At 37.6% G+C, this 23,228-nt stretch overlaps 10 protein-coding genes across 10 annotated transcripts; 6 read left to right on the top strand and 4 right to left on the bottom strand.

Annotated features, from left to right (window-relative positions):
- Positions 1-11: 11 nt before the first annotated feature.
- On the top strand, positions 12-1,098 carry RHIMIDRAFT_234953 (pyrimidine 5-nucleotidase; the record flags this gene model as incomplete). Its single annotated transcript, XM_023608263.1, has 8 exons — positions 12-53; positions 103-140; positions 189-235; positions 293-382; positions 435-553; positions 607-703; positions 764-864; positions 922-1,098. The coding sequence occupies 8 exons, from the start codon at positions 12-14 to the stop codon at positions 1,096-1,098; spliced, it is 711 nt and encodes a 236-aa protein (XP_023469321.1).
- A 108-nt stretch (positions 1,099-1,206) lies between these two features.
- Positions 1,207-2,883, bottom strand: RHIMIDRAFT_234952 (uncharacterized protein; the record flags this gene model as incomplete). Its single annotated transcript, XM_023608262.1, has 2 exons — positions 1,207-1,313; positions 1,365-2,883. 2 exons carry the CDS (start codon positions 2,881-2,883, stop codon positions 1,207-1,209), a joined length of 1,626 nt encoding a protein of 541 aa, XP_023469320.1.
- A 539-nt stretch (positions 2,884-3,422) lies between these two features.
- Positions 3,423-3,838, bottom strand: RHIMIDRAFT_273009 (uncharacterized protein). The gene has a single exon (XM_023612356.1). It carries the CDS (start codon positions 3,812-3,814, stop codon positions 3,599-3,601), a length of 216 nt encoding a protein of 71 aa, XP_023469319.1. The 5' UTR covers positions 3,815-3,838; the 3' UTR covers positions 3,423-3,598.
- Positions 3,839-5,362: 1,524 nt separating this feature from the next.
- RHIMIDRAFT_234951 (GTPase-activating protein SEC23) lies at positions 5,363-7,997 on the bottom strand (the record flags this gene model as incomplete). The annotated part of the gene is made up of 7 exons (XM_023608261.1): positions 5,363-5,387; positions 5,439-5,900; positions 5,952-6,766; positions 6,826-7,299; positions 7,355-7,649; positions 7,727-7,908; positions 7,971-7,997. 7 exons carry the CDS (start codon positions 7,995-7,997, stop codon positions 5,363-5,365), a joined length of 2,280 nt encoding a protein of 759 aa, XP_023469318.1.
- A 2,089-nt stretch (positions 7,998-10,086) lies between these two features.
- On the top strand, positions 10,087-11,484 carry RHIMIDRAFT_90837 (uncharacterized protein). The gene is made up of 2 exons (XM_023615862.1): positions 10,087-11,411; positions 11,459-11,484. The coding sequence occupies exon 1, from the start codon at positions 10,206-10,208 to the stop codon at positions 11,184-11,186; it is 981 nt and encodes a 326-aa protein (XP_023469317.1). The 5' UTR covers positions 10,087-10,205; the 3' UTR covers positions 11,187-11,411; positions 11,459-11,484.
- Positions 11,302-13,338, top strand: RHIMIDRAFT_90834 (uncharacterized protein). The gene is made up of 8 exons (XM_023615861.1): positions 11,302-11,670; positions 11,798-11,849; positions 11,950-12,147; positions 12,198-12,456; positions 12,513-12,569; positions 12,619-12,779; positions 12,836-12,839; positions 12,897-13,338. The coding sequence occupies exons 1-8, from the start codon at positions 11,592-11,594 to the stop codon at positions 12,939-12,941; spliced, it is 855 nt and encodes a 284-aa protein (XP_023469316.1). The 5' UTR covers positions 11,302-11,591; the 3' UTR covers positions 12,942-13,338.
- Positions 13,339-13,389: 51 nt separating this feature from the next.
- Positions 13,390-15,382, top strand: RHIMIDRAFT_307873 (Dak1-domain-containing protein; the record flags this gene model as incomplete). The annotated part of the gene is made up of 4 exons (XM_023614544.1): positions 13,390-14,017; positions 14,073-14,665; positions 14,710-14,847; positions 14,910-15,382. Exons 1-4 carry the CDS (start codon positions 13,635-13,637, stop codon positions 15,380-15,382), a joined length of 1,587 nt encoding a protein of 528 aa, XP_023469315.1. The 5' UTR covers positions 13,390-13,634.
- Positions 15,383-16,391: 1,009 nt separating this feature from the next.
- Positions 16,392-17,256, top strand: RHIMIDRAFT_90811 (uncharacterized protein). The gene has a single exon (XM_023615860.1). The coding sequence runs from the start codon at positions 16,443-16,445 to the stop codon at positions 17,136-17,138; it is 696 nt and encodes a 231-aa protein (XP_023469314.1). The 5' UTR covers positions 16,392-16,442; the 3' UTR covers positions 17,139-17,256.
- A 2,052-nt stretch (positions 17,257-19,308) lies between these two features.
- On the bottom strand, positions 19,309-21,136 carry RHIMIDRAFT_90772 (aspartate aminotransferase). Its single transcript, XM_023615859.1, has 6 exons — positions 21,106-21,136; positions 20,932-21,011; positions 20,720-20,877; positions 20,423-20,666; positions 20,003-20,368; positions 19,309-19,952 (listed from the first exon to the last, which is right to left on the bottom strand). Exons 2-6 carry the CDS (start codon positions 20,984-20,986, stop codon positions 19,501-19,503), a joined length of 1,275 nt encoding a protein of 424 aa, XP_023469313.1. The 5' UTR covers positions 20,987-21,011; positions 21,106-21,136; the 3' UTR covers positions 19,309-19,500.
- Positions 21,137-21,906: 770 nt separating this feature from the next.
- On the top strand, positions 21,907-22,682 carry RHIMIDRAFT_289968 (uncharacterized protein; the record flags this gene model as incomplete). Its single annotated transcript, XM_023613691.1, has 4 exons — positions 21,907-21,990; positions 22,048-22,121; positions 22,155-22,368; positions 22,439-22,682. The coding sequence occupies 4 exons, from the start codon at positions 21,907-21,909 to the stop codon at positions 22,661-22,663; spliced, it is 597 nt and encodes a 198-aa protein (XP_023469312.1). The 3' UTR covers positions 22,664-22,682.
- Between the last annotated feature and the right edge of the window lie 546 nt (positions 22,683-23,228).

Genomic DNA, 23,228 nt, shown 5'->3' with positions numbered 1-23,228 from the left:
CATTAAATAGAATGAGACCAGTGTTCTTCTTTGACTGTGATAACTGTCTTTATGTAAGTATTCTTTTAATGTAGGTAAGCGTCCATCTTATGATTTATTTAGAGTAAAGACTTGAAAGTAAATGTCTTGATGAAAGAAAAGTAAAGTGACCTGACATGGTTATTATCGATACTAATGAATGTGAATAGAATTAGAGAATATTTCGTAAAGGAAGTGGGCGTTCCTGAAGAAGAAGGTAATGACAAGTTGGATGTGATACAAAAAAATAACCTAATTTGTTTGCCAAATATAGTTGCAGCTATCCAGGCACACTATCACGAAACATATGGTCTTTCACTAAGGGGATTAACAAAGCATCATAGTGTAGATCCATTGGATTTTGGTAGATATATTCTAAACCTTATCGATTTTCATGACTTATTATATTTGCATAGACTTGAAAGTAGATCAAGCACTACCATTGGACGATTTGATCAAAAGAGATCAGGGTTTAATAGACATGTTAAAAGGACTTTACTGTAAAAAATGGGTATTCACAAATGCATATAAGCCTGTAAGTGATAATAATGACGAGTAGATGGGAATGTACTTATCCCATATTTCTAGCATGCACTTCGATGTCTTAGATTATTAGGCATTGAAAATGAATTTGATGGCTTGACATATACCAACTATACTATACCCGATTTCAACTGTAAGCCAGGTAAGAGTACCCTTTTTTTTTAAAAAAAAAAGCTTCTTATCGCTAACTTCAAATGCGTAGAGCCTGAATCCTTCTTGAGAGCTATGAAAGATGCTGGAATAAATGATCCAAGATTATGTTATCTAGTAGACGATTCTGCTGCTAATATTGACGCAGCACAGGTAAAGAAAAAAGCCTTGCTTTTATTTGTCAATATTCATAGCATTCTTTTCAATTAGAAACTTGGATGGACAACGGTTCATGTTGCAGACGACGCATCAAAATCAAATCATGGCGATTATCAAATTGAGGATATTCATGAACTACCTCAAGTGTTACCAGAGTTATGGGAACCTAGACACCATGAGATGAAATTAAAGAAGCAGCCAGTAGGTGTCACTACCAGTGCTGTTTAAGAACCTCTCTTTACTGCTTTATACAAGTTTCTTGCTTATTCATTGTTCTATACAAGGTTTTTTATTATTATAAATGTTTACATACAAAAAAACAGAAGTAATGGGGGATCAATAGCTAAAGTCTTGACAGAAAAGTTGAATATGACTTGACTTATCCATAGAAGAGCTAGCCACAGCATTCTTGAAACTTGAATTGAACCCTGGTGGGCCGCAAACTATACATCAGAATTAGTGTTGAATTCTTTTATTTTGCACATGTTTATTACCAAAGACTCCAGCGTTTCCAGTGCAAGCTAAAAGGTAATCATTGGGATTTAAGCGAGATTGATATACAATGTCAGCTTCTTTTATAGCTGATCTGTTGGTATCATTATCCATCAGGGTGTTGAGTTTATCAGGTGTGATATCAATTCCTTCAGGCACTTCTTTTTCTGTCGTAGTCGAAGGAGTATCGATTGAATCGCCTTGACCAGTGATGTGAAGTTTTAAATGTAATTTAGGGAAAGGTGTGTTGCTATGATTAAATGTATAGTTATAGCGTTCCAGTTCTTGCTGAAACCATGCGAGTTCAGATACACGTCGTACTGACCATACGACGTAAATGTCTCGAGTACACGTCGTTTGTTTGGTGATTTTTGAAAGATGTGAATAGAGTTCACGCAGTAATCGGATGCCAAAAGTAGCGCCAGCGCCACCGAGAGCAATAACAACCGTATTGTAGTTATCAAGGATGACACCTGGTTGGATTTGACTGTCTCCAAAGGGACCATTCAAGAAGACAGGCACATCTTGTTCAAGACGTGTTGTATTATAGAGACTGCGTGTAAAATTGCCGCGTGCACAGACGTGAACTTCAACCATGTCGTTATTCTTGGGACAGCTGATACTAGTGATCGTGAATGGATGCCACTGAAAGGCAGAACCGATGGAAGGAATACAGAGGTTGATGTGTTGTCCAATGCTATGCTGCTTCAAGGGGCTTGCAAGACGAATGGAGACCTTGGTACAGCCTCCCGGCAATACGTGGAAGCGTGCACGGCCAATATGGCTTTTTATAAACCAGACGGCAACGAGATTAAGCAGGTAACAAACCAGGCCAGCAATAAAATATCGCATGGCATAGGGAGTATGTAGAGCGATCGCGCCAATAAAGCCAAAGATGAATAAATGTGTAACAACAAAGACTTCATAACACATTTTACGTACAAGAAAGAAACTGCCTACCATGACGACACAGAGACTTCCATAGCCAGCAAGACCATATTGCACCTTTTGGACTTGCAATTGAGATTGCATAAAGATAGGAAATTTAGACCATGCATAAAGCATACACGCCATGTGAACTGTGACGCATAAAAACAAGGCAGTCGCCAGTATTCGATGTATAAAGTTGAGTCGTACGGATGATATTCCGGTCAATAAAGATAGTGCAGAGTTCTTTCCGGTTGAAGAGAGAATGAATGGCACCAGGGCTAATCCGAGAAATCCGGCACGGTTTGAGTTGACAGTAAGATCAACATTAAGTAATAATAGTGGTAAAATCGCCGAAATGAGAGCAATAATCAATAGGATAGCACCGATGGGGATATTGATAAAAGAGTATGAAAATAGATTGATGACATAGTTTTCTATAGGTTGATAAACGAGTACTGATCTTTTATAGGTGAGCAGGTGTCTTAGAGTAAGAAAGGCAATGATCGATGCTATGATTGTAATCAAATTATTTGCATAGGGTTCATTGATATTAGGAGGCGTCTCCTGTGAGCTCATGTCCATATTGTCCATTTGTTAGTTGCAGATTTGTTTATATGAAGAAGTAAAAGAAGAAAAAAAAACTGGTTTCAAAGTGATAAATCTTCCGCTTTATGTGTGCGCGCCAATCAATTAATCAGCAAAAGCAAAATTTACTCAAACTCATTTAAATAGGAGATTCTTTTCTTTTCCTTTCGTCCTCTCCTTCAACAATGATTTACTTACTACTCCTATTCATAATTTCTTTTCATTACTCCTTGACTCATTCCAATTGATATTCAATTATTCTTATGAGTGCTCTAAATCAAGTGAATTTGCTTCTCCATGTGCTGACTACAATGTTCCTGTGGACAATCGTACAGAGCTTTTGAATTTTATTGGTCATATTTTTGAACTCAATTGGTCAAAATTTTGAGGGTCAATTGTACGGCTATTCAAAGACTAGTTGGTCACTTGTTTTAAAGAGAATCTTAGACGGAAAAATTTATATGTCAGTACACTTCGAGCTTTGTGATCTTGGTTGTTGTAATCATTCTTTTCTTTATTTGTTCGAATTGTACAACGTAAAAATAAAATACAGTAATGATAAAAGCTTTTTTTTATCTTCTTGAGTGAGAAATGAAGAAACAAAGAGACAAACCAAGAAGAAAACAGGGAGAGGAGTGCGGAAGCAAACAAGATCACTTCAAGTGGAGCTATAGTGATATTTCATAAATTGGTATACTACATCAAAAAATAGGCCTTGAATTTAGACGTGGTGATGCCAATCGAGACAAGCTTTTTTGATTTTTTCAGGAGCAAAATCAGAAAACTTTATCAAAGACCAAAGCATGTCCTTCATCTCTTTTGCAACTTTGAAATGATGTCCCTCTAGAACTTTCGTATTATCTTCTAAGTTATTGTCTTCTTGACAAACGTATTCAAGGCTGTTGTTTTTAAAAATCAAACCAACACGATTACCCATTTTTTTTAGTTGGGGAAATACTACCTGCACCAGAAAATACACTAGAAATTAGATTAAACCTACGTGCGCTACCTCTACTCACTGCCTATGATGTCGCCCAACAAAACTTTTGAATGTGTGGCGCCATGCTAAGCGTGGCTATATAAATTCACCTTCTTGGATTGGTTTTTTCAAGAAGAAAGGGATAAAAAAGAAATGTGCTCTTTCTTTTTTATGTTATCAGTTCTATCAACAAAGAAGCAATAACACATGTAATTATAATAAATGCATATTTTACATCAAAGAATATCAGAGACTTTGGTAGTGTGAAGTTGTACAATGACTCCACATATAGCGCCCCATGGAAGCACCTGTAGTATTAGCCTATTTTCTGGTGCATGTAGTGTTGGCCTTTTAGTTACTAGCTTTTCTGTCAAAGGAATTGTACGAGAGAGATTTTTTCTTGAGGCGCTTGCCCGACAGCAATTTTTTCTCCACAAATGCTACTAGTACCTTCTATATGTTCAAAAAAGAGCTCAAGAGGAAGCCAAGTACGTGTTTGAAACCACTGTTCTGAGTGATCTTTAATGAAAGCATTTTGGTTTTGATATAGTAATGCCAGATGGTCAACAGGTCGATATATCCAGTCAAACAATTTGTTCTTTTCATCACTGAAGCCCAGTTTGTAAGTGGATTTTTCATGTAAAGCTCTTCTTAAGTCATCTAATTTGCGAACCTATCTCAAATATAGAATTTTAGAACGCATACTTTTCATAGTGTTGATATGTGACCTTGCTTGAGAGAACTTCATTAGGTAATCAACTAAGTCATCATCTATTTGAGGAAGTTGAACAAGAATGGTTCTGACAGTCTCCTCTACCTGCTCTGGTGTCAGTACGCCTTTCAGAACATAACTTAATCTTTGGGATCAAAAATAAATGAATGGCATAGGCTAGAGGCATTGAAGTTAACATCAAACTTATAGGCATCGTTTAGTTCTCGCTGCAATACTCATTGTTCATATCTACAAGTCAATCCAAACCGGAGCATACGTTCTTCAAGGTATGTTCCATCATTAAGTTTATGCATATTTTTCATATAACTATATCTTTTTACAAAACCAACCAAAAATTTGTTGTCAGCAACAGAACTGCAGCAAATCGATATCTTGTGAATTAGGCTCTTTGTTGAAAAGAAAGCGCTATTATTAAAATAAAACGCGTGTGCATTTATAATAGAGATTGGATGTTGTCAATGTGATTATTTATTAATGTTATTCTAGTAGCTACTATTCTTGTTCTTTTCAGATGCGATAGAAGAAAGTAGAATGTATGCTCTACTTTATTATACTCGAGTTATTATAATCTTATATCAAACATGTCAGGTTAGCAGGATCCATACTATGTGCTGTAGCGGTTACTACTATTATCCTATTTTAATCATCGTCATATTAAACTTTCCTTAACAAAATGTAGTTTTTCTTTCTTCTAGTTAATAGAAATAGATTGCTTTTTTTATTATTTTTTTTATAAGAAATTCATAAATGTAAAATGTTCCTTGCGTGCATACTTAAGAAGCACCAGCAACAGCCAGTCTATGATGATAATGAGTACATTTTTCTTTCTTTTTAAATGATTCAACTTACTTTTTCAAATGTTCCATAAAGACTTGGAGACTGACATCATCAGTCAGTACCACAGCACCACCAGGAGCACTATAGGGGCTTCCAGAAGTGTGTGTCGTTGAAGGATTCAGTTTAGAAAGCAAGAAACGGGCTTGAGATCCACCTTGATCACATACAATATAACGAGATACAGGGAAGCGGTCCATCAATAAGTCTTGGGCGTCCAAGACAGGTGCCTCTAAAAGTTGCTTAAAGTTTTCATATCCTTCTTGATCTTGATAACCAGCATTACGCCATTGAGCAATAGTGTCACCATGGAAGATTAGGATATGGAAGAAGGTATCCAGGAGTAAGATAACATCAGGCTTAACAGAGATAGAATCTAACAAAACAGGCTGAGGTGGCACGTCAAAGCTGTAAGATGTCAACGTAGGTTGAATCATAATCAGTGAGTTATCAACGTTTTCACGGTTCAAGGTATGGCTATTATACAGGGTAAGTATCAGCTTGACATTTAACTTCGGTTTACTTTACCGATAAAAGGCAGTTTCGTCAGGTGAATTATTAAACACTTGCAAGAACTGAGAACGTCTCAGATGAAACATAAATTGAGGGTAGATAGAAAAGTTCTCTGATAGTCTGAATGAATGAGGATCGTCCTTGCGGTAATCAGCAAATCTTTGACAGAGACGGATCAACATACGATCCAACCAACGTAGCACATCAGGTCCATCATCAATCTCTCCCTTGAATACGGCAATACGAGACATCAAGACGGCAGCTGTTTCCTGATCAAAAGAATTGGCAATCTCTGGGCTCTGTCCATCAGCAAAGTTTCTAGCTACAGTCGTTACACGAAGACGGAACTGTCCACTTGAGTGTTGGTAATGAGTAACGAACTGAATGAGTCCACGAGAGCCAGGTTGGAAGGGCGTAGGCTGGTTGACAACTTCAAAGTAGACGGCATGTGTCGTCTTGTCATTCAAGGAACACATCTTCCAAGCAGAGGTGTTACCGATACCAATCTCGGTTTCACCCACAAAGGAAGATTTCTTGTTACCAGAGACAGCATGACCGATCAAACCACAAATCTTTAATTCGCGTGTTGTTTGAACATCCATAGTGGCGTTGAAACCCATCTGTAAGTGTCCTTGACTGTCTTTTGCAAAGATACGCTGATAACTTTGCTTGAAAATAGCCGTGTTGAATGAATCTGCCAGAATCATGAAACCGCCTGTGTGGTTGACCATGGATCTCATTTCTAACAAACCGACTTGATCCAGACAGCCTGCAAAGATATCGATTGTGTGTCCATTTTGAGCAGCTCGTTTGGCAAGTGCTTCATAAAACTAATGTCCCAAGGTCATTATTTTCCCGTTTTATTATCTGTCAGATGAGAAAGCTTTACCTTTGTGGCTGATTTATAATGTTTGGCAGTCTCCTTTTCGATATCGTGGTGTGATCGGATAGGCTCTCTTAATTCATCACCTACTACTTTACCAGGGCCTTCAGAAGCAGGACCGCCACTGAAGAGCATCATGCGAGCACCAGTATTAGGGAAAGTGGTTTCCAAAAGACCTACGGCGACACTCATAGCAACACCTGTGCATCTTTCAGGACGTTTATGCTCAGCTACTGGCCAAGGATCACGCTGAAGGTTTTCAAGAATAGACGTCAAAACAAACTCACAGTCCTTGACGGGAAGTAAGAATCGGTTAGCTGCCATCTGTGGACGGTTGGGTTGTTGATTGGGAAGAGGGCGAGTAGGGTTACTGCTAGTCAAACCCAACATTTCCTGGACTTGCTTTGCAGCGTATTCCTTGGTACCTCTGAAAACAAAGGATTTAGGACAATCAGCAAAGCCGAGTTCATGCACTTGAGTCTAAAAAAAGGGTTATCATTCGCTTTTTTTTTGGACTTGTTGCTTATGTATTTACCATAGTACCAAATGTAATCAAACCAACCCAAGCATATTCAGGCAACAAGCTCAAGCTAACAATAATAGACTCCTTGAGTGCTTTGAGATCATCTTCTTCAAGACAAGTGTCGACCACAAACAAAAAGATGGGTGGAATTTGAGCAACACGGTTCAGGTTGTATTCAATTGTTGTATACTTGGGTAAAAGTTCGGCTGGAAGGTTGGTGTTGGAGATATCTTTATAGTGAGGAGGGAGTGCGTTTCTTTGCAAGCAGAAAGGACAGATCCAAAGTTTTCCTCGTACGTCAATTTGACTATATGTATAAAAGTAGATGTAAAAATAAAGGCTAATGAGGGGAGGGATATACGGTATATATTCTTTATTACTTACCAATAAGGGTTCAAGATGGCTCGACAGGGTGCCTTACAGACAACAGGTTCATACCAAATGGGACTTTCTATAAAGTCTTCACGTTCTTTTAATGGAGTATAAAGACATGCAATAGGCACCACAGCCTTGGTTGCTTCTGAACGTGAAGATGGCCAAGCATTCCAAGAGAAACGGATTCCATCCTATATTTTATTGCAAATTCGTTTCATTTCGTAAACAAAGAATCTGCTGGGTTGGTTATTACCTGTTCTTCAATTTCGTCAAAATTCATTTTTACAAGTGAATTAAAAGAGCTACATCGTGTCTTTCGGTGTAATATGGAATAGCGGAAGTTAAAAACCGGTATCTCGACCATTCATTTACTGGCACATAAAAGAACCTGGTGGTACACACCACTGCGGGGGTGTGCTTATCAACATAGAGGATACAGAAGTCTTTGCTTGAAGATCATAGATGGTTTGACCCAATGGATCTTATATCCCATTAAAAGATAACATTACTGCTGCCTTTATGACTGAATCAGACCAACTATTGGGACTTATTCATCAATGAATCAAAGATGGTATTGAACAGGGTATTCAGATAGAATCAGAGATGAATCAAAAGGCAGATTGATGGCCATGAAAGCGTACGAGTACATTTTTTTGAGACAAAAATAAAGATAGTAACATAGGATTATATCCCATAACTAATGACAATGTGGATAACTTGACAGTTATTTGCAATCTAGTAGCACGGATACTAAAACTGGCCAAAAAAAGAAATAAAAAGAGCTAAATGGACATGTAAAATAAAGAAAACTTTCAAAAGAAAGAGAGAGAAAGAATGCTGTAGTTAAGGCTATAAAATGGTGAAGATGGGGAGTAGTATTGTGACTAGAGCTATCTACATGAATTTTTCCCTAAGAGAAACAAGATATTATTAAACAATTTTCACACTAGATTGAGATTTTGTTCAAAGGAAATGTGAAAGAGTTTAATGGTGTCTATTGTGCAATAGCTTCTGGAGCGTAACTTGAAAGCTTACAGAATATGTAGATTGTGTTTACCTCCTGACTGTTTTGTTATTCAGGGAGTTGCTATCATTAGCACTGTAGTTACTTGCTCTGATCTGATGAGATGTAGAAATTAAGAATATACGATCGACTACAGATGCTAAATACCAAGCTAAAGTAAGGCATTGCTTGTAATAAATATCTGGCAGCCACGTCGATCCTGTAACACCAAGATGTGAGACATTAATCTAGAAAGTATTAGTACGAAATATACAAACGCGTTTGGAAACCTTTTTTTTTTTTTTTACTGTAAGCACATGAGTGGCGTAGCAATGACAGGTACATACACATCAGCGACGATCCTTTGAGTATGTAATCTTGACATTTCTGGAAAGTGGAGTTGTGGTTATCTATACCCAACTTTTGAATACAATCCTGTGGTTTATGTTGCCGAAGCAGCGACGGAGGATGTAACGTAGTATAGAATCTGGACCTTGTTGTCGTATCAAGGGTATAGCTCTTATATATATTATTCGTAAAAGAGATCTCCTACAGATTTTCGTCCATGATGCATCACGTGTATTCATTGCTACTTTAATTAAAAAGTTGATGGTATTGGTACAGTGTCTGCTCAATATAGACATTTCACTTGCCACCCATCCTCCAATAATACAACAGGGAGAACAAATCGTGACTGATAAGCGTTTCTGCAACGTAGCCATTTCGGATTACCCAAAAGGTTTTTGTAACCGTCTAATTTATTTGAAGAGTACTGTACCTCTTTATTAGTAAGTTTTGTAGATAAGAATAACAGTCTCTCCACCATTCATCAGACATCACTCTAATAGACCATCCAAGTCTCTTCTGCCCCTTCAAAGCATCTTTGTTCAGACAATACACATCCTTTCAATCTTTCAATCCCCCTCCCCCCCTTTGACAGTCCAAAAAGGGAAAATTGAAATGAGGTCCGATAAATAGAACTAGTAAAATTTATTTGTATCCTTTTTTCTTTATTTTTTCCTATTCTTTTACTGCTGTTGCTATTGTGTTTTGTATATAAAAAAAATAAATGGATACCTACATAAGCGAAGCACCTATTGAAAAATCCAAAAACAAGACGGTTAGTAGAATATCTCGACTATTTCAAAAGAAACCCAAGCATAAATCATCAATACCATCCTCTGTTTCTTCATTATCTATCTCTGACCCTTCTTTATCCAAACAAGCCAGCTTTCAAAGTGTGGGTAGTGCTCAATTAAGTATACCAGAGACTCCTCCTCAAAGACATTCATCCTTAGAGAACAGAGGTGTACTACCTATCGACAATCTAAGCACGATCACAACTGAAACGGGTAAAAATATAGAAGCTAACGAGATGCTGCAGGATATTAACTTGGATTTTGTGTAGCCGTCTCCGTTCATGCCAGTTTAGGAAGGACACCGTCCCTGAGAAGCAACAGTACATATAGGCAACAGCAGCAACAGATGATAGAACAGCAACGTCATGCATTAAGAGAATTAGAAGTAGAGAAAATACATTATGTGAAGGAGAACCAACGAATGGAAGAACAACTAGTCAAGATGCAAGAAAAGATCAAACAACGTACAGTAGACATGAAGACCTTGAAAAATAACTATCAGCTTCATTTACAATCCATGCGATGCTCTGATGATGACCCAGAAAGTATTGCGAATCGACTAAAGGACCTACGAGCAACGATCAAAGAACTAGCAAATGAACTGCTACCCTATGCAGAACCTAAACAGACAACAGAGAAGCTTGGCACACTTTGGCTGAATTTAGGAGAGACGATCGGACGATTAGGGAACCCTTACCTTAGTCTCGAGAGGATACAGCTGTTGACAGAGAAGTTTATGATGGACGTGCTCGTTCAAAACTTGAACACGAATCATTTTCCAGGACTGTCATGTCACCAAGAATTTTTAGAGATCCAGGACTGGTTTGATCAGCATGACTCGTCTTCTTTTTTCGCTACACGACTACGTCAAGAGGTCGCACTTTTGATTGTCAACAACAAGACGAACGGAGAGGACGTCGAAAAACGGTGGAAGAAGAGCGCTGAGCGTCATTGGTACCACTTGTATCGCGGCCTACAAAAGTCATATCCTAAAAGCTTCCTGGCTCATCCAGACAAAGAGGATGATCAGGAACACATACAGAAACAACAAGAGTACAGTCAAAAGTTACGTGACGTTGTTGAAAAGGCAATGAACTTGGGATCAGCGATCAAAGGTCAAGAGGTCTGTATTACAGCCATGGATGTAAAAGAAGGTGTACAACAGTTTGATCCGTTGATCATGGAGGATGAAAATGGACAAACCAGTGGTATCATTGCACTATGCATATCACCTCCCTTTGTCGTCAAATTAACGGATCGATATGAACCACTTGTGAAAGGTAGAGTGCTTTGTTTTCCTAACCAAGACACTGTTGATGATAAATAATAAAAACAATTTGGTGCATTATTGTGCCTTAAATTTCTCAGGAAAACTTTTTTATTTTGAAATGCCGAATATAAACTTCTCCCCATCTCTCTCTGTTCTTCTTCTTCTTCTTTCTCCTTCACCTTCTTTTTCCCCCTTTTTTTTTTATTTTGCATAAAATGATTTCAAATGCTGCATTGAATCCTGAAACGACGAGAAAGCGCAAGATGAAAACGACAATGTCAGGTAAGGTTTGGCCATCCCTTTATTCTTCAACTAATTGTGATTTTTAGCATGCGTATTCTGTAGGCGCGTTCATATGACTTGTGATGAAGGTAAAGTAACCCCACTTTTTATGCAACGTAAACATAACAATGATGAATAGGCCGCCCATGCCAAAAATGCATTAAAAATAATATAGGAGACATGTGTTACGACGACGATGATGCAAGATCACCAAGACCAGTCAAGAAACTTTGTGCTTGTAGTGAAAGCAGCAACGAGGGTATATAAAAAAAAAATAATGATTGCGTAGCACACTGCAATTTATATATGTGTATACCAAATATATATATAAACATAAGCAGCTGTGTTTGCTAGTAGATACAATAATTCTCACACAAAAAGAATAGAACAAACTCCTTCACCCATAACGATGAACAACAATGAGGTTCATATTTTAAAGTAAGTTGATATGCAGCTGTAATATAATCTTTTTTTTTTCATTCTATTCTTATATTTTTGTCTCTCTCTCTTTCTTTTTTTTTTTTTTTTTTTTTTTTAGTGATTATTTGGATGACATGTCAACTGTAAATAAGGATGATCCACAAGATCAATTCTTTTTAACCGCAGCAGATCCAAAAGATGGAAAACCAGAAGAAAGACTAAACGAAGTGATTAATGCCAAATATCAAGCAGGTTTTTTAAAGCCATACAATTATGTCAATGGATATGCTCGACTTCAAAGATACATGGAGCACCAGTAAAGAGAGATGATGTATACTTTAAAAGATGACTTAATTCTTTCAATAGCATGTCGTCTGACAGTCGGCAACGTATTTTGAATGTCATGGGCATGTTTCGCCCCACATTTCGACAAGTAGCACAATCCTTGACGGATATTGATTTGATACTCGTTGAAGAAGCATTCGAACGATTACTACTGGATTATGATCGAGTTTTTAGTGCCATGGCTATACCTGCTTGTCTTTGGAGACGAACAGGAGAAATATACAAAGGAAATAAAGAATTTGCTGCATTGATTAACGTTCCTTTTGATAAACTACGTAATGTAAGTTGCATGGACTACAAATGGTAATAAACTAAGGTTGAATATTTCCATAATAGGGTCAGTTGTGTATTTATGAAATTATGGCTGAGGAATCTATTGTGAACTATTGGGAGGCAAGTTGTTTTGATGTATCATTGTTTTGTTGTCTAATCTTATTCGTAGAAATATGGGAATATCGCATTTGATCCAAGACAAAAGGCTGTGCTGACGTCGTGTATACTAAACTATCAAAAAGAAGGGTCAGACAAGACAGCCTTCCAAAAGAGCGACGTGACCTTGTCTTGTTGCTTCTCTTTTACGGTTAGAAGAGACAAGTTTAATATGTAAGTATAAGTGTTTTTGTGTATATACATATTTTATTAAATGCTTTTATGTTTAGTCCAGTAAGTTGATCAAGAACTAAAATAGTATTTATATTCATTCTTGTTTTCTTTTTATAGACTTTGATCGTAGGCAATTTTTTACCCATAGACACAAAGCTCTAATACCCTTCATTTGTATTCTTTTAATTTTACATTTTTAACAACTGTGGAAGAAATAGTTTTAAATGGATGAGAGAATAATAATAACTTTTTACTTTTCTCTCCCCAGTCACCACTTTCTCGGGTAAGATAAGGACTCTTTTAAGACTCTCTTTTTTTGATTATCCAAATATAGACCTTGTGTGCATTTATGCACAAAACAGGTTGATTATTTACGGATTCTTTTTTTTTTCTAAGAATATCCTTATTATAAACAGGTTGATGCTATCGCGGCCACAAAGACTCTTTCATGATAACTGCACTTGTCTCTCTTTTTTAAAAAGTGTTTATAGTTAATAAATACGATACACACAACTGTATTTGAAAAATAGCTTTACATGCAACCTATTGCATGCACCCCACTTATTTCTTTTCCTTTTTACTCTTTTTTTTTTTTTTTTTTTTTTTTTTAAAAAAAAATGAGTTTTTGTAATGAACTGATATATGTTATTTATGTGAAAATAATCTTATTTGAATAGCAAAACACGTCATCAATACACCTGAAAGACTTGTTGAGGAGAGCCTTGAAGGATTATGTTATGCTTATCCACATCTACGTCTTTTAAAAAAGGAAAAGGGTAAAGAAAAAAAAATAAAAAAACCATCTTTACATTCAACCATGCAATATTAGTGGTCTATTACGCCAGTGTGGACAAGATGGCGTCTAAGCAAGTGACTTTGGTCTCAGGGGGAGGATCAGGCCATGAACCAGGTTACGCTGGGATGGTGGGTGAAGGAGGACTTGCGGCTAACGTCAGTGGCCACGTCTTTGCATCCCCATCAGCAAGTCAAGTGATGGCAGCGATCGAGCGGGTCCAGTCGCCTCATGGGACATTAGTCATCGTCATGAACTACACAGGCGACTGCCTTAATTTTGGACTCGCAGTTGAGCGAGCCAAAGCACGCGGTATCAAAGTCGACCTGATTTCTGTAGGCGATGATGTGGCAGTAGGAAGGATAAAGGGCGGAAAGGTAGGCCGTCGTGGTATGGCTGCAACGGCCTTGGCCATCAAGTTGGCAGGTGCCTTGGCTGCGAGAGGGTAAGTCATTAAAGGCTTTTGTTTGTTGGTTGAAATCAACCTTCTGTTTCTACAGTGCGCCTTTGGATCAAGTGCGTCACATGGTAGAATATGCAGTCAAGCACAGTGCTACGATTGGTGTTGCCTTTGATCATTGCCATGTCCCAGGCTCTATCTCATGGTCGCAGCTGGGTCCTGATGAGCTCGAATTGGGCATGGGCATCCACAACGAGACAGGATATCTCAAGACGAAGATGATGCCTGCAAGAGATATGGTCGCCCAGATGATGACCATGCTCACAGACGAGAATGATTCTGATCGATCGTACCTGACTTTACCAAAGGGTGCCTCAGTCGTGATTTTAGTCAACAATTTAGGCGGCATCCCACTTATTGAACTCAATTTGGCAGCCAAAGAAGCTGTGAATTTCGCCCTGGCGCATGGCCTCAAGATCGAGCGTGTCTATGTAGGCGCTTTTGTGACAAGCTTAAATATGCCAGGGTTTTCAATTTCTTTAATGACTGTGCATGATGAGATTCTTAACCTTTTGGATCAACAAGTCGGGTTCAGTGGGTGGCCACAGGCTACTGCGCAGACATTCATAGCAAGGATCGAAGAAAAAATAGAAGCAGAGAGAAATGATTCGTTGATTTCCGAATGTGGTCAATGTAAAGCTTAAATATTATCTCATTGTAGTATCTCATTTTTGTAGTGATCGAGCCCAAGATTCTAGAAACCGCCATTCGCGGCGCTGCCGAAGCTGTGATCAAAGCAGAACCTGAAATCACTCGATATGACACTGCGCTTGGTGACGGTGACTGCGGACAGACTCTGAAAACGGCAGGATTAGGCAAGATAAGAAAAAGAAAAAAAAAAAAAAAAGACAAATCATAATGACTTTTATAATTGTAGCCATCTTGGATAGACTCTCATCCTTTCCTCTTCATTCCACAGCGGATACAATATTTGCTATAGCTGATACGATTGAAGCATCGGTGGGTGGTACGTCATCTGCGATCTATTGTATCTTTTTAAATGCTTTGGCCAGTGGACTTGTAAAGTATTCAGCGTCTGCATTTCCATTAATACCAGCATCTCAATATGCACTCAACACACTCATGACTTACACAAAGGCACGTGTTGGTGACCGTACACTGATGGACACACTTTGTCCGTTTATAGATGTATTAAATGACCGCAGCCTGGTTGAGGCTGTGAAATTGGCACAGCAGGGAGCTGAGAGTACGCGGCATATGGCAGCTCGTCTAGGTCGTTCTTCTTACTTGTCTAATGAGCAAGTACTTGGTTCAAATGTTCCAGATGCAGGTGCTTATGGTTTAGCTGAACTATTACGTGGCATGACAGAGGCACTAATAAATAAATAAAGAAAGAAAAGAAAAGAAAGAAAAAAACCTTATAATATCAAGAAAGACAAAAGGGGAACACACTAAAAAAAAGAGAGAGACAGAGAGACAGAGAGATGCTGCGGCTCTCCAAGCCACGAAAATGACAAAAAAGGCAATTTCCTTGTATATAATTTTCAGCTGTGTATAAATAGGTGAAAATCTAATTTTTATCTCCTTTTTTTCTCTTTTTTCTCTCTTTTTTCTTCACTGCGTAACAACAGTTTATTTTTTCCTCTTTTTTCTTAACCAAAGCAATATTCGCCAAAATTAAAAGAAAGAAGAAGAAAAGAAAGAAACTCGACAAACTCAAAGAAATTGTATGGAATTCGCCTATAAACCATTTTAATTTATACTCTAATAATTTAACCACTCTTTTTTAAAAAACAAAAACAACCCTTTTTATTACACACAATATTCAGTATGTCTTTCCCAAGTCGTTGCTAAATCCTCACACCCAATAACCCTTTTTTCTCTTCTCTCTTTTTTTCTTCTTTTTTTTTTTCCTTTATTTGAATAAGCAAAAAAAAAAAAAACCAAAAAAAACACCCTCTCTCCTTTGATTATCTTTATGATGATTACTATCCAACTATCCAACAAACTTCCCCAACCTCAACCTCAACAACAACAACAACAACAAATGGCTTTTGTGCCAACTGCGGACACTATTAATAATAATAATGATGATGAATGTACATATCAAGATCGTCCTTGTGAAAAGTACCGCCAATTTATGGATTCATCTCGTCAAGAACGTACTTTGATGATTGAAAAATTCGTTGGTAAGTAGTAAATACAAGTTTATAAAAAGGGAAAGCAGCCCAACAATTTAGGTTGGAAATGAAAAAGGGTTCAATTGTTGTTATTTACTGCGGCTTGCAATGAAACAAGTCTTGTCGTTTCATTTATTGTTTCGGTTGCTTTTCTTCTTCATGTGAATGATTTTTCAATAATGAAATAGAGCAAAATTAGAGCTAACCTATATGTATTAATAGAAACATTTGCAAACGTGATCGATTCTATCTGGCATCCCAAATTCTTTATGGAACAACAAGCAGTCAAAGTAATGCCGACTCGTGGATTTATTAATGAAATACTCAAACGTTCAAAGGCAACTTATTCAACTTTACAAATCAGCTTATTTTATATTTTTCGAGTTAAAAAGGCAGTTCACTATAGATTATATCAACGTTCAAAAAACACCAACATGCCGACGATGAGCACTATGGATGAATTGATGTGCTGCGGAAGACGCATGTTTTTGGCCTCTCTTATGCTTGCTTCAAAGTATCTTCACGACAAGAACTATCAGAACAAAGCATGGTCACAAATAACTGGACTTGATATAAAAGAAATTAATGCTGCGGAAATGGCGTTCTTGACGTTGATCGATTATCGACTTTACGTATCAAAGCCAACTTTCGATAAATGGTATACTCAACTACATGGACACATTCAGAGAAGCTGTAAGGTACAATTAACACAATCAGAACAGCCAGAAAAGATTCCTTGTACAATCCCTTCTCCACCTCCCGAAATGCAGCAACAATTAGCTCCACTTTCGCCTCCTTCAGAGAAGGGACCCAACTGTATTACTTATCAACGATCTGATTCTGGTGTCTCTTTTATGTCACCTCCTCAACAGGATGAAGAGTTTACATCCAAAAAGAGACAGTGGAATGATCAAAGCAGTGAAGAGTCTGATTTTTTTTGCACAACCAAGCGGCTTTGTCAATAGCATCACATTATTATTACCCTTTGTACATTACAGTGTTCTTCTCTTTATCCCTCTTTCTCTCTCTCTTTTTCTCTTTATTATTCATATATATACACACACAATCAATCAATCTCACACAAACACAATCATATATCTATCATTCTTTTCTTCTATTTCATTGTATTTTTTTTTCTTGCTTTTCATCAGACGAAAAAAGGGAAAAAGAAGAAAAAGAAAAAGAAAAAAGAAATATATTTTATTTACAAAAGGATGTCTCTTTTTTGTCTTGTTGAATAATGAGTCGCGGCGCCAAATGAGTGGTTTGTGTAAGGGTGGAAAAGCGGTTTTTTCTAGAGTGTGTCATCAACTATCATGATAGTATTTTCAGACATCAGCGATTCAAGATTGCAATGTACTCATTGGCCGAAATGCATAAATTGCACTCTATGGAAGAGAAGTATAAAGACTTTGAAATTGTCCTTGGACGCTTAGTAAACGATGCTAAAGTAATGTATCTCTTATTGGAATCGGATTTCAATCCGTAGAAGCAAGTACCAGTAGCAATTTGTGTTCCACTTTAAACGCGCAAGTTAGAAGGGTATGCTTTTAAGTCTTATATAGTATTTTCGTATCGATTCACATTTGTTCTGCTTGGATAGCAGCGATAATGGTGAGATTTTCTGCCATGTCGAGTCTGAGCAAGGCATACGGAGCCTGTAGCACCAGTTCTTTCAAGATTGTAGAGCGGATAGCCCAATCTCCAAGAATTCAGATGTTATAGCATTTAATACATGGCTTTACAAGATATTAAACAAATTTTGTACTATGGATAACTTGAAGAAAGCGGGAATTCTATAACGTGGCTTCACAGTCGACGCGCGCTCTTGTTTGATCGACGTACTCTTTGCTTGTGGCAAAACGCTGCCGCTGTATACAATATGCTGAAGCAGATGATTGTCATTTTTGACTCTCAGAATCAAGTGTTTGAAACAAATTTGAAGCAGTCTCAAAGAAGAAATGAGCAAGACAGAAATACAAAAAGCGTCTTTTAAACGCCTGTCCCACGGTCCTAACCTTTGTCTGGCAGTAAGCTATATAATATTAAAATAAAATCAAGTGGCATTTCTTTCCTCAGTTATTTCTTTGTTCAACAAGTACATTGCTGTAGATATAGTGCTATTATATGGTCTGATAGTATGATCTGAAAGCTTTGTTGCTGTTAACAAATGCAATTGAAAATGATTCAATCTGCTTCGAGATGGGCGAGTACAAGTTTGACGCTATCATGTTTGAGAAATTCTTCTACGCGAAGGCCTACAATTGAAAGTCTTGCAGTTACAACGTCGATGGTTGTCATTCTATAACCATAAATGACAAGTTCATTGGGTTCTCCTTATTGGAAGGTTACTGGCCAGTTTAGCCTTTCAGACCTGGCAAACAACCGAGACCATGTAAATGGGGGCAGCTTGGGTACTCTTTCCTTTGCTGTAACAAATTGAACACTTGTTGAAACATGGGTCTTTTGAGACCTTTCAAAGTGTACTCGTTTGCTTTGTTCATAGTGTTTAACCATCAGAACGCTACTACTACTAACTGATGATTTATGGACAAGATTTGTTTGTGGTCCTTAGAATAGGTTGCTGGCAGGCGTATGTATTGTGAACTCTGTACAAGCTGCTGAAGCCCTCTTGTGGATATATAAGGTAACAAAATGAAAGCTTTATCTTTACTGTATCTGGCTATTTTTTGTTTTATCATAAGCTTTGATTGGAAGTAACAATCCAAAAGATCAACCAGCGATATATATAGAGTATATCGCTGGATACAGGCAACTTCAAGTCGAACCATTTTTTTTTAAATATTTCTTTGTATATAAGTATAAATAATTAATCACATCATTGCCTCTTTTTCAGTTTCAACACTAATGTATGTAGCCCCCTCAGTATGAAGTTTAAATAGATCTTGTTCTGTTTTACCATGTAACCTTTGATGTCACATGCTTTAAACAGTATACTCAGTATCAAACAGAGAGAAGAGAGAAAGCGAGGGTCGTTTGTTTATCTTACTTTCCAAAACTTAACTCAAGTAACTATTCCCATAGCCAAAAATAAGGCTACCAAGATATTAGAAGCTTTTAGTCTTTTCTCTGTACTATCAACAATTGCATCATTAGTGAAGATAGAAGATGGGTACTGCGGCATTGTACTTGCATCATTACTCATCCAATCAGATAGTAATGCCTTTATAAGGCAACTCTAAACTGATTGGTATGCCTGACTGCATTACACCCGCAGCAAGAAAAAAAGAAGAAAAAAAAAACGCTGTGAATGATAATGTTTAATATTTAAATGCCAATGAAATGGGAAAAAGAGAGAGAGAAAGATTAAACAGGGACATTACGAACGACATCATCTACTGCCTTGGCAAAGTATTCAACATTCTTGGAAGAAAGACCAGCCATGGAGACACGACCATTATCGGTCATATAGATGGAATACTTTTCCTTAAGAACTTTAACTTGAGGAGCCTTGAGGCCAGTAAAGGAGAACATGCCGATTTGATCAGTGATATGGTTCCATGTACCAGGTGTTTGAAGTTGTTCTAAATGGTGTCTAAGAGCATTTCTCATTTCGATAATACGGTTGGACATGTATTTCAAATTCTCTCTCCATTCTGCAAACAAAGCTTCATCATTCAAGACGATGTTGACAATACGAGCACCATAGGCAGGTGGATTAGAAATTTCAGCACGCTGAAGTCGTTCGAATTGAGACATGACGCGCTTAGCCTCTTCTGTACTCTTGGTAACAATGGTCAAGTTACCACAACGTTCACCTAAATGAATTAATTAGTTTTTTTTAATATTAAATTAAAAGCTATCTTACCGTAAAGACCAAAATTCTTTGCAAAGGATTGACAAACAAACAATTCAAATCCTTGTTCTACAAAATAACGAACTGCCCAGGCATCCTTGTCCAAGTCACCAGAAGCAAAACCTTGGTAGGCGCAGTCAAAGAATGGGAAGTGTCCCTTTTCTCTCATGACTACAGCAATGCCCTTCCACTGCTCTTGGGTGGGATCTACACCGGTGGGGTTATGAGCGCAGGCGTGAAGGACAAAGATGGAACCTTCAGGGGCGTTACGCATGGTCTGAAGCATACCCTCATAGTCCAAACCACGCGTCTCTGGGTGCCAGTAAGGATATTCTTCGACTTCGAAACCGACAAGACTAAAGATGCTTCGATGGTTGGCTATTATTTAATGTTATACATTGTTCATCACGTCCCCCTTTTTTTTAGTTTTACCCCAAGTAGGATTAGAAATGTAACACTTTCGGCTCTTGTGATGGAATTGTGCGAGGAAAGTAGCACCTGTGTGATTGGCACCTGTACCAGAGATAGTCTGAACAGCAGCAAAACGATTCTCCTTGATAGCAGGACTATCAGCACCCAAGATCAAACGAGCAGCAGCGTGAGTGAAAGAAGGTTGACCGGCAATAGGTTGGTATTCGTGATCGAGAGCATCATCGTTAAACAAGATTGCATCAGCCTAATGTTTAATGTTGAATGGGCAAAACTTTAGAGCAAAGATATCTTTTTTACCTTTTTCACAACAGGAAGTACATAGGGCTTCAACTCGTCAGTACGGAAAGCACCGACACCCACGTTAACCTTGTTTGGATTGGTATCAGCTCTATACTTTGCAGTCAAGTCAAAGATGACATCAGGAGGTGCTTGAGGAACTTCTTGAAATACAGAAGCTAATAGAAATAAATTAACAACCAACCTTTGTTATTTAGTAAAATAAAACTTGCCAGTAGACATGTTCAAATGGTTTGTGATTTGATTTAAACGTTTAAAAGGGGTCATTGCTGGAGCTTGCGGGTTTTTATTCCTAAAATAACGCCCAGTCAGGACCAGTCAAGATTGGGGGGCACCTCGAGTCATGGTGCATCATGCTATTTTTTTATTTTTTTTATTTTGTTTGCCTTTTTTTTTATATATCTCTTTAAAACAATGGAAAAAGAAGACTGGAAAAAGAAAATCCCCCCTCTTTTTTTTATTACTAAAAGATATAATTTTTTTCTTTTCATGTGAAAGCAAAATTTCAAAAAAAGGGTATAATATGCTTCCATTTTCGTATGTTTGCCGTGGGAAACTTGGTATTTCTCTGTATTTCACGCCTCAATGAATTTCAAATTACGCGCTCACATTTTTCCAAGCTGCAAAACTTCGAACCGTAGTGCTTTCTGAACCTTCCTTTCATCAATAATAATCGTTTTAATATACTCAGCCAAAGAAAAAAAAAAAAAAAAGAAAATCTTTTAGATGAAAACGGGAATGAGGCCATGAATTGGGGTGATCCTTACAGCTTGATAAAAGCTGGCGCGCAGATCTGCAGCCTGCTTTCAGTTTTTTAAAGACAATTAGACAGAGTCTCTCTGACCACACTATTTTGTACCTCCGCTACTGCAATGTGGTGTATATTAATACGAGTTTAAGTAAAGAAGGGTAGATGTTATCCTTCAAATTTAATCAAACCGTTGCCTCCATTTCAGGCTACGATGAGATGGTAGGGTTTTCAGTAACAGGAAAAATGGCGCTGTTAATATTTTGATTGTCTCTGAGCTTATTGAATTGTTTGTAATAATTTCTTTCAAAGTTGTTGGAGTCGTTCGACCCATTTGCGTGTTTCTTGATCCGATTAACATTATGGCCTTTCATCACCGAAGTACTAATTAAAGTATATGAAATTAAGTCAAATGAATCTCCCAAGGTTAGTATTAGACATGGTCAAATACGACAGAAAGCACCAAAAGATTTCTAGTCGATACATCGTTGTAGGTTCAGGAAGAAGAGATCTTTTGTACTTTGTACACGAAAATTTTACGTCAGAGCAACCAGTGAAATATCGGTACACCAAATAACAGCAAGACAAGGTGTGGAAGACCAAACAATACCGTCAAACACTGCAAGGTCTCAAAGCCCAAGAACTTGATGTCGTGTAAACTGAGTAAGCCCTTTCTCAACAGCCTAGCAATACCATATCCGTAGAACATTTTGGCCGCTTCCTTCAAGCCAGATCTGAACACTCTGCCGTTCCCAGTGAATTCTATGAACATACCATCGCAAGACGTTGCAACAGATACTTCCTCTTTCACAAGATCCACCTTTCAGCGTACTTCAGCAAACAACGTGCTGATCAAATGCGTATTCAGAATTCATGCTCCATGTTTGGAGAAGAGGATATCGTACGGCTGTTTGCCATGGTTTTTTAAAGTAATATTACACTAACCACTTGTATGGCTTTATACTGGCTAGGCATCACTTGTAGATGTACCAATCTATACTGTAGACCTGCCATGGCAGCACCAAATAGATATTGCTTATGGAACAGGGATGGTGCTACTTGCTCCAACTACGTGCAAATCCTTTGGGGGCTTTGATATAATGGAATTGTTCCTCATATGCTTCGCCGGATTGCAATTGCTACTACATAATGTCGAAGATGAGCAGACAATCAAAAACAACCAAGAACTAGAATAGGCATAGATGGTAATTCTCTATCGTAGTTATCGCTAGGATGCATCTAGATACCTTCGGGGTAAGTTATATATAATAATTTTTTTACATAAGTAACTGTATAATTCTACATATGTATTCTTTCCTTGTTACTTATCTCTTTTGTCTCTACATCTGCTATTCGCCTCCTTTTGTATGCATTTTATTTTTTATCTTTGCCAATCATTTTTCTCATACAGATCATAATTTAATCCTCTTTCTGAATTTTTTTTTTTGGCCGTTCATTTGCTATTCTTCATGCTACCGTCCTCATCCCTCTAAGGCCACTGTGTCTTTTCTTTTCAATTTGGGTAACCAACAGCTTTGATCTCAGAACCAATTATTTCCGTATCCCATTTTATAGTAAAAAGACAAGAAAAAGAAAAGGAAAGGGAAAAAGTGAGAGCATTGACCCATGTCTGTACGACCAGTCTGTTGTCTCGCATGAGTGGACTAAGGCTGAATGTTTACATTATATTTGTCATATAGACGTAGAAAGAAAAAAAATCCTCCCATTGCAAGTTATTTTTATCTGTTCATCTTTTTTTTT

The sequence above is a fragment of the Rhizopus microsporus genome, assembly GCF_002708625.1.
Source record: "Rhizopus microsporus ATCC 52813 unplaced genomic scaffold scaffold_3, whole genome shotgun sequence".
In the NCBI taxonomy this organism is placed as follows: domain Eukaryota; kingdom Fungi; phylum Mucoromycota; class Mucoromycetes; order Mucorales; family Rhizopodaceae; genus Rhizopus; species Rhizopus microsporus.
Note: the sequence above shows the minus strand (reverse complement) of the source record. Positions and strands in the feature narration are given on the sequence as shown.

Bases quoted from the DNA above. Each gene is read 5' to 3' on its own strand.
- RHIMIDRAFT_273009 (XM_023612356.1), bottom strand. From the start codon at position 3,814: ATGGGTAATCGTGTTGGTTTGATTTTTAAAAACAACAGCCTTGAATAC.
- RHIMIDRAFT_90837 (XM_023615862.1), top strand. From the start codon at position 10,206: ATGATAGAACAGCAACGTCATGCATTAAGAGAATTAGAAGTAGAGAAA.
- RHIMIDRAFT_90834 (XM_023615861.1), top strand. From the start codon at position 11,592: ATGTGTTACGACGACGATGATGCAAGATCACCAAGACCAGTCAAGAAA. The intron at 11,850-11,949 runs GTAAGTTGATAT...TTTTTTTTTTAG, and splicing joins AATGAGGTTCATATTTTAAA to TGATTATTTGGATGACATGT. The intron at 12,570-12,618 runs GCAAGTTGTTTT...TCTTATTCGTAG, and splicing joins CTATTGTGAACTATTGGGAG to AAATATGGGAATATCGCATT.
- RHIMIDRAFT_90811 (XM_023615860.1), top strand. From the start codon at position 16,443: ATGGAACAACAAGCAGTCAAAGTAATGCCGACTCGTGGATTTATTAAT.
- RHIMIDRAFT_90772 (XM_023615859.1), bottom strand. From the start codon at position 20,986: ATGACCCCTTTTAAACGTTTAAATCAAATCACAAACCATTTGAACATG. The intron at 20,369-20,422 runs GTAAAACTAAAA...ATTAAATAATAG, and splicing joins CATTTCTAATCCTACTTGGG to CCAACCATCGAAGCATCTTT. The intron at 19,953-20,002 runs GTAAGATAGCTT...TAATTCATTTAG, and splicing joins AAAGAATTTTGGTCTTTACG to GTGAACGTTGTGGTAACTTG.